Source organism: Genypterus blacodes, unplaced genomic scaffold, assembly GCF_046128005.1.
Source record: "Genypterus blacodes isolate CSIRO-AG114 ecotype Tasmania unplaced genomic scaffold, CSIRO-AGI_Gbla_v1 ptg000143l_1, whole genome shotgun sequence".
NCBI classification, from domain to species: domain Eukaryota; kingdom Metazoa; phylum Chordata; class Actinopteri; order Ophidiiformes; family Ophidiidae; genus Genypterus; species Genypterus blacodes.
In genome coordinates this window covers 1,230,940-1,240,000 of record NW_027466945.1, presented here as the reverse complement: position 1 = coordinate 1,240,000, position 9,061 = coordinate 1,230,940, and the positions used below count along the sequence as shown (strand labels likewise).

The window sequence follows — 9,061 nt, the reverse complement described above, 5'->3', positions numbered from 1 at the left end:
CTACTTAGTCTGACTTCACTTGTATAATCATTTGCTCCCCCCTGACTCAAACTCCAGCTTCCTGTGCCTTTTGATGCTAGAAAGCCATCTTTCCTTTCCCCACACACATGTATCTTGTCAGTCCTTTACAAAGCTGTTTTAAGCGTTACCTTTGAGGATGATGGGGTCCTTGCCCTCCCTCCTCAGTGACTCCAGGACCACATGTAGCGGGTGGGAGGATATCAGTCGGTTGGGGTCTGCGGTGCTTTCATCATAAACCACAATCTCTTTGGAGAAGATGCCCTTAAAGGAGTCCTTGCCCTGGCGGCAGGAGATGAGGTCCAGCACAGTGATCTTGCCTTGCTGCAGCCTCCTCCGGCTGATCTTGTCCGAGCAGTTGATGTGCACGGCCCCCCGGATGTGGCTCTTGTTGTACTCCATGAAGGGCCGGCAGTCGATGATGACCGGCACGGGCCCGACGGGGTGGCCCATAGGGCAACAGGTCAACCATTTGGCCAGCTCATTAGGGTGGATTAGCCTCACGGTGGACAAGGCCTTGGCTGTACCAGGGGTGAGACTCTGGGTGCTTAAAGCTTCATGGTTGCTGACCATGGGGGTGGAGGCGCCGGCATAGCTGAGGTTGGGGCTGCTGGCACTCACCTGGCTGTGGCTGAGGCTCTGGCTGTCCTTCTCATAGGTAGTCACAGAGCAGCAGCTGGCACTGCTACATCCACACGACAATGAGCGCGTGGATCCGTTGGATGAGGGCATATACGTTACAAGATTGGCCGTCGCCCGGATCTTCACCACAGTGGTGCTGATGACTGTCTTGCTGTCGTTGCTGGTGGCGATAGAGTCCAGGTAGCTGGTGTCCAGACGCAGTCGGAGTTCCTGAGGTCGGATCGGCCTTGGCAACGCCACCACAATTCTGTCGTCAAGAGGAGATGGAGGCATGGGGAGGCTGAGAGCGGACGTTTACAGAGAACTCAACAAGCCGCTCTGTGGGGACAGAGAGAACACATGTAGATCTGAACCCACAGATTCAGATCAAGGCTCGGAATGAAAGTGCAAAAAGCAAACAGGCTTCTTTTTCTATGTTTGATCAACATGCAAACAAGAAATCAGCTGCTGAAGCCAAATATTAGTGGTGTCAACACCTTCAGGGCAACACCCTAGTTGGTGGTAAAATGTAGGTGTGACAGACTCGCCACTAATAAGAGTGAAATCATCACACAGTCTGTTAATGCCATTAATATGAATCATCCTCCAAATGTGTGTATGGGACTGGATTCCCCATTGAAATATCTGCTCACTGTGTGTGTGTGTGTGTGTGTGTGTGTGTGTGTGTGTGTGTGTGTCTCGCTCCAAAGCGTTCATAATGAGAGTGACCAAAAAAAAAGAAAAAGATAAAATACTGCATCAACCCTACAGCTGCAGTTTGGTCTCTCCCCTAAATGGAAAGTCAGGGTACAAAAAAAGAGATGGAGGGGTTAGTTTGGTTTGATCACCAGTCTAAGCCTTTTCAAAGCATGTCATCCTGCTGTGTTATGTAAAGACACCCGTGTGTGCTGTACACTGCTGTGTGTGTGTGTGTGTGTGCGCGCGCGCGTGTGTGTGTGAAGCCTGGTGCAGCTTCAGTAAAGCAAAAATCATTCATGGCAAATTCATTGAGGAAACCGGCATGAGAACGTGCTGAGAATGTGATATGACTGCGAGACGAGACAAACTGATCAGATGAGCTTTAACCACACACACATCGATCCACTTTTACACACAAATTAAAAACATCATCCTTGCATCCATGTGAGAAATTGCGGTTGATACATTTGTCGCATTGGCATAATATACCAAGGTACAAACGTGAAATACGACCAAACATTGCAGATTATAAACCACTAATCTACATTCAGGGGTTTACCATGTACATTCATTTAACATCTGTCAAATAAATCGATTTTCCATTAATGATCTGTCTATGCATTGACTACAACTTGTGCACTGGACGGTGACACGGATTAATTAAAAGTTGTATCTGTGCTTACCGGTACGTTGTGCCTTGCGGTTGACCGTGAACGGCTTTATTGTTTCCGCTTCGCCCCCACTCAGTCCTTCACGCTGTTGTGGCACGGTAACATTTTCGGTACTTTTACCCTGCGCCCCACAATCATATTGAAGAAGCCTGCCAGCCTACAGAGGTCCGCCTGCAGGATTGGCGGGTATACGAGCCAATACACGCCTTCATTAATATTACAGTATCTGGGCTTAGTACAGTGAAGTCCAGCCTCGTATGGGAGGGATCAGACCGGGGATTGTCACTTGAACGTCCCACGTACGAGCAGCGATGATGTCACTGGCAGCCAATCAAAGGTCTATACAGGAGACTCGCGGAAGAGGAATGATGCGTTCAGTGATGCTTGTAAAGGCCACTATCAAGTGGAAAGGTCAGTAAGCTAACGTCTGTAGTAACAACGATCGATCATGATAATCTTTCATTGCACAAAGATGCCTGTTTGGGTTTATATGATCATTTAGACTGATGTATTACTTTTAAAGGAGTCGACAGAGAGATGGAAAACACCCACTCCCAAATATTATTTATCACAGAGTAATAATTGTTAATTAACTGTAATTAATTGTTCAAATTCCTGTTTCAACCCCTGGACCTAATAGGCAATGCTGTTAGATAACAAACAAGCAAACAAGCAGCAAAAACACTCATGTGCTTTGACAGAGAAAATAAGTTTCCACTACGTTGTTTTTTTATTGCTAATGTAGAATTCTAACAAATCCAGAGGGGAAGTCACAATCCTTCACCAAAGCTTAAGATTCAGTGGTTTGTTTTTCTTGTGCTGGTTAACTCTGTATTCATCTATTTTAGGAAAAGGTTGACATTTGTGTCATGTGGTGGAATATTTACACACTATCACCCTCACTCATCTCAGTAACGCCATGGAAACTTCCCATTTTCCAGTAGTACTTTGCGCTTCACTACCTCCATTGCACTCGTAATGGCAACATTTCCCACAGCACTTGAAGACTACTGTGAGGGACTCATTCCAGTCCAAACTTCATCATCATCTGTCCTCGTCGTGACTAGTGGCACATAGGGCCTCCGCACAGATCTTCCACTTTCTCCTGTCAGCCGCCTTCACCCGCACTTCTTCCCATGTCCTCCACCCCTTCCTCGCCTCTCTCTTTCTCCACCGTCCTTCTCCATGTTGTTTTCGGCCTTCGTCGTTTCCTCCTTCCTTCTGGTGCCCAAGTCATCGCTACGTTACAATCACTCTCTCGATCTTTCCTCAACGCGTGCCCAATCATTTTCCATCTCCGTCTTTTTATCTCTCTGCTCAATGGTTCCATGCCTGCCGAATGCAAGGCCTTCTCAAAGTCTATACAATTTACATACAGAGTTGCTTGCCATTCATTAACTATTCTCCAAAATGGCTGTGTGACCATGGACCAAATTGTTCATATTTGTGAAAAGCCTTAATCTTTGTCAATTAAAGAGCTAGAGCTATAGAATTTCAAACACATCATCTAGATGGCACTGGGATTCACGGGTGTAAGTTTGGAGAAAATTTTATTTTTGGTCAAATGTGTATGCTTATAAAGCAGACACACTTGTCACAAGGTTTTAAACTGGATTGAGCCTGTTTCAGTTGAGCTTAAATGTCAGCCCATGGAAAGAATGACTGATGTTCGTCTCGTTCATCTGCTTTATGATCTCAAAAGCGATATGAGATAATGTCAAACTTTGATCCTAAACACAGCAAAGTGGTTAGTTTGGTTGTGTATGAGTGTCTGCATGTGTGCTCTGTGTATGGAAAATATGACAGATCATCGAGCAGTGAAAAAAGACCCAAACCACTTCCTCTCTGCAGCGAGGTGCAGACTCGCTGCCACATTTACAACAGAGCAGGAAGACAGTTACCTCATGTAACATCAGGAGCATGTTGTCATACATACATTTATTTCTGTGAAAACCCAAGAGATACGATCTGAATTACAAAGAAGTCTATTTAATATGTATGTATGTGAAATCCTGAACCCTCAATCCCTCTGATTAAAGTCTTGAGTTTCGAATTGTTTTATTCATTGAATGTGGCTTGTTTAACCCAAAACCTGAACTTTAAAACATTGCAAATGTTGACATCTCTACCAAACAAGCTTACAGAGTATTTAGGGTTAAATCAAATGTGAATCAGACGCCAACCAAAGGGGAAAAACTGTCTAGACTTAAGTGAATCTGATTTTTCATCTTTGGACTCCCTAGATTTGTTTTTAAAACAATTTTTTTTAGGAACATTCCCAACACAGTACCTACTAAATATATATATTTGAATTGTTACGTCCCTGTTTTGGTCGAAGAGGAATGCGGGACAGTAACACGCATTGGCAACCAGTAATTGAGAGTGTCAGCATAAAAGTGGCAGTTTGAGTGATTTATTAGAAAGTGCATAAATGCAGACACGGTTCTCAAAATGTGGGGGAGGACAGGATGAAATGGTTGTGCCAAAACAAAGACACCAATAAAACAAAACAAAACAAAACAAAGTCTCTAAGTGGTGAAACAAGTCAAAGAACTGAGTGGATTCAGGAGTAGCACGAACAAACCAACCTAGTGGCTCTAAACAACAGTTTACACTCAGATCCATGTGAGTGTAAATGTATGGGGCACCCCATGGGGCACCCCTGCTTACCTGTCCACAATAACCTCAAGCCACAATACCTCCTGATTTCACAAATAAGTCAAATGCACTGATTAACAGAGCAGGTTGTCACTAAGACTAAAACAAGTGAAAGTGAAGACTCTGGTTTATAGCTGACACAAAACAGCGATTGGCCTTGTGGTCGTTCAGGGAGATTGTTTTGATAGTGCAACTCATTATGAGATGCTTATGACCGTAAAATAAAATCTGAAAAATAACTTGAGACTCCAGAGGGTAAAGAAAGGAAAATATTTGTTATTGATGGTTTTGTAAGAGGGAGTGGCACAGATGGGAGCACTGCTGACTCAACAGCTTGAAAAGCAACATGTCCAATGATGGCAATGAGGGACACACAAGATTCAACAGCTTGTCAGCCTGTCCCTATTTTTTTATCAGCTTCCAATCTAATAGTTTATAATGTACAACAGAACACAGCGTCAACAGATATTTTACGTTTTTGGTATTTTTCTAAGTTGTATAGTCTAATATAGTATGGCGTGTTGACTGTTCACTGGACACTGGACTATACATTATACTACAATACAAGAAATCTGATACCTGATGTATCAGACATGTTTATATCATCTTGTGTCATCTTGGAAAATCCCCCCCCCCCCCCCCTCCAAAATCATTAAACAACCCTAAGGGGAGTTTCATATAAGGGATGTGACATGTTTTTGTTTGTTTTTTGTTTCCTTTTTCTTTTTTCTTCCCCTTTTGGTTAAACATATATACAAAAAGTCTCATAACTGAACGCTCATTCTTATGTCAATTGCTTTCTTCGATAAATATATTCAGCAAAAAATGCAGGCAGTGCCATCATTTCTGCACTGGCATTGGTTTTTAGAGAATGATCTTGTGCTAAAAGGACAAATATCTCCTTTGAGTGTTTTATATGCATGGCAGCCAGTGGCGGTGACAGATTACAAGTTTATCTTAGTTTATTCCTAACAATAACAGCTACATCACTGAATTCATAACAACGCCATTTTCTCTGAGCTGGACTCATCTGCTCAGGATTATTCATTCCAGTTGGCATGTGCCTTAGCCCAAAGAGGGGTAAATCATCCTCACCGTCACCTAGCAACTACCAAATATTGCTTAGTTGACAATAAAAAATGTAAATATTCATTCTCACTCCCTTTGCTCATATATACACTTACACATTGGAGTGTGTGAGGTCAAGTGAAACGTCACTAAGCTTGATGTAGCACTTGATATTTTAGCTCATGCTTTGATTTAAAGTGAGAAAATAGCAAGAAATAGCAAATATTGTAATTCAGCTTTGGTTCAGTGCTTATCTCAGAATGGAAACATATAGATTAACATGGTGGAAGGTATTTGGTGTGTTTGAGTCTCCTTGGAGGTTATAAATCAAACTCAAGCTCTCAAATGAAGCAGCTCATCGGCGATCCTCTTTCTCTTAACCTCTGAAGCTGAAACAAACACAGGGACATGGGTTCAGCACTGTACAACACTCTAATATAAATAAGAATGACTCTCTGCACTCATTACTAATCACATCTAAATAGCAACAGTTTCTAGGACAGGTGGGTGGAAGCCAGGGCCTTTTAGCGCACCATGGCTGTCCCTAAGGGAGCCAGGCCTGACTTCCACTGGCAGCTGTCTCCTTCACTAGAGACAGACTGCTGCACAGACTGTAAAAGCTGCAATTATAATATTATTTTTACATTCAAAATAATCAATGTGATGTTTTGGGTCTCATTATTTACCTGTTTCACTCGACCTTTCCAATTGTTCTGTTTCCCTGTGGGAGGGGGGGAGTGATGTTGTCTTTATTTGACCAAACTTTTCAATCTGAACTAGAAAGCAATGAGAGAATGCATACCTCTGCCAAGGCTGAGGCCGAGTGTATTAATGATGACATTTAAATGGTTATGAGATACAGCACTTTTTGGAGAATTAGCCACGCCCTCTCAAATGTATCACAATTCTTAGGAAATAAAAAAACACAAGGTTTGTCTGGCCTATGCAGGAAGAGGAAGAGCGTTTATTTTATGCCTTGATGTTTCTTTGTAATGTGAAAGTGACATGAATTGAGCTTCTCTCTTATCTTCCTGTTCCATTCCCTCCAACAATTAGCGAGCCAGGGTCTTGCTTGGCTTGAGCTTCAGGACTCTGAGGATTTGTAACCTAAAATCCAGACGTGCACATTGAGAGCACGTTTCATCTATGTTGGATGGAAGTAAAAAACAAAATAGTAATCAAAGGCAGCAAATGCAAAGGTGAGTCGGGCCTGCTGAGTCGGATCTCTGTAGCTTCTTCATTTCTAACACTGCTCTACTTATCCAGCATGGAATAAAATCTTAGTATTGGAGTAAATAATCATGGACAGTGCATCTGATCTTTTATCATCATGAAGAATCTTTACTTGAGGACTCGATATTTACCGGATTATTCCTGCAGATTGTATGTATTGACGTCTTCTGCTAGAGTACAACAGCCAAGAAGAATGAGTGTGAAATGCAGAGTCTCCACCAACAGAGCGTTTACCTGAGGCCACACAGGTTTAATTTCCTGCATGCCTGAGTGTGATAAGTGGCAATCCAAATATGACTTTACCTTCAAGGCCAGCAAACTGGAGCAGAACTGCAAAAAAAAATTCAATGTCAAATTTGAAGAGAGGACCAAAACTGAATTTCAAGCAGGCATCAATTATTAGGGCAAGAGGCGTCGCTGAGACTCGGTCTGCAAACGCCATATCTGAATAAGATGTACAGTAAATGAGATAGGATAAGATACACATTTCTGAGCCAGAGCAGGACATACTTTTGTTACAGTAGTTCCTTTGCAAAAGCAGATAACCAACATTTTTTTCACCATTTTAAAGTAATTTTTCTATTCTGCATTCCAGGTCATTTCATATTTCATAGAAGTTCACGGAAATGCACAGAAAAATAGTAAAAACACAACTAAAACACAACTTTTAACATTTTCTATAAGCATTTGCAAATTAGTGCTTGATATAACAGAGTGTGTGTGTGTGTGTGTGTGTGTGCGCGTGTGTGTGTGCGCGTGTGTGTGTGCGCGCGCGCCTGTGTGGGTGTGTGTGTGTAGCGGTGTCAGAGCTTCAGCGGAAGTTAAAGCACAGCAAGTAACAGGGATACAAGTATTAGAAAAAAATCAGAAAAGTTTGCGCACTCCACAACAGGACGAGGTGGCCGAGTGGTTAAGGCGATGGACTGCTAATCCATTGTGCTCTGCACGCGTGGGTTCGAATCCCATCCTCGTCGGGTAACATTATTTGCTGTTGCCTCATTTCAAGAGGGGTGAGTGGTCAAATCGCATTTGGCTTGAGTCGCCTGTTCAAGTCCCATGATGACCAAAAAATATAACACAAGTCTGTGACCTTCCTCTGATTTCCTCAATGATAACATCGTTGGAATGTTGCATCTGCTGTGTTTTATATAGTCTCTCTCCAAAAAGGGTAATTATTTGGGAATCCTGATTATTCTTGATTGGAAAAGTCTGCAAAGTTGTCATAAATCTAGTTCTCCAGGCAAATGGAGACCAAAGGAAGTTCAGTCCAGAGTTGAGGTGCCAGACCTGTCGGAGTCATCAATTGCTTTCTAGTGATGTGCCTGTCAAGATTATGTTCAAACAAGCCAGGTCTACTTTTGAAGGTTTACCGTTAGAATGTGGAAAATGTCACCTTAATTCTTTCCTTTATTGTTATTGTTTTTAATACTCCATGATGTAACATTGGGTCTCCTTTTATACACAACATAGATAAAGACAATGCAGACAAGGCCACATCTGTTCAAGACAGACGAATCACATAGCCATGTCTGCTTCCCTGATGAGTGCTACAAACACCATGCTTAAAAAACTAAATGCTACCCTGATTGTTTCATCTCTGTAGGTCTAAATTTTCCAAATTGTGTCAAGCTATGTGTACAAAAATTTTGACGACCAAAGGTTATACTCAACATAACAGGACGAGGTGGCCGAGTGGTTAAGGCGATGGACTGCTAATCCATTGTGCTCTGCACGCGTGGGTTCGAATCCCATCCTCGTCGGGTAACATTATTTACTGTTGTTGAGAAGTCAAGTGACATTTGGCTTGTGTCGCAGGTTTAAGTCCCATAAGGACCAAAGAATATGGAAAGTGGACTGGTAGCTGGAGAGATGCCAGTACTTGAGTCATAGCACCTAACCCCAAAAAATGCTCCCCGCTGCCTTCAATCGGTAACCTCCTCGGTCCTGCACATTAAATCTACTTCCTCCAGGTAATATTATTGCTGCCCAAGTCACCATCCCCTCGTCTTCTCATACATTGTGGCCACAGTGAAAGATACAGGGAAATGACTGCCTCTGTAACGAGTGAAGGAAGTGTGTTCCACAGAAAAGAA

At 42.6% G+C, this 9,061-nt stretch overlaps 1 protein-coding gene and 2 non-coding genes across 4 annotated transcripts in view; 2 read left to right on the top strand and 1 right to left on the bottom strand.

Annotated features, from left to right (window-relative positions):
- dusp10 (dual specificity phosphatase 10) overlaps positions 1-2,252 on the bottom strand; it is an 11,027-nt gene extending 8,775 nt beyond the window's left edge. Inside the window, exons 1-2 of one of the 2 annotated variants that reach the window (XM_076165389.1) lie at positions 2,022-2,252; positions 150-1,007 (exon numbers count right to left, since the gene is read on the bottom strand). In XM_076165389.1, the coding sequence (XP_076021504.1) occupies positions 150-933 (784 nt within the window). In that variant the 5' untranslated portion in view covers positions 934-1,007; positions 2,022-2,252. The remainder of the gene's footprint in view (positions 1-149; positions 1,008-2,021) is intronic. The other variant, XM_076165387.1, reaches the window with a different exon arrangement.
- Positions 2,253-7,860: 5,608 nt separating this feature from the next.
- Positions 7,861-7,942, top strand: trnas-gcu (transfer RNA serine (anticodon GCU)). The gene has a single exon. It is a non-coding gene; the product is annotated as a tRNA-Ser (tRNA).
- Positions 7,943-8,646: 704 nt separating this feature from the next.
- On the top strand, positions 8,647-8,728 carry trnas-gcu (transfer RNA serine (anticodon GCU)). The gene has a single exon. It is a non-coding gene; the product is annotated as a tRNA-Ser (tRNA).
- Positions 8,729-9,061: the final 333 nt, after the last annotated feature.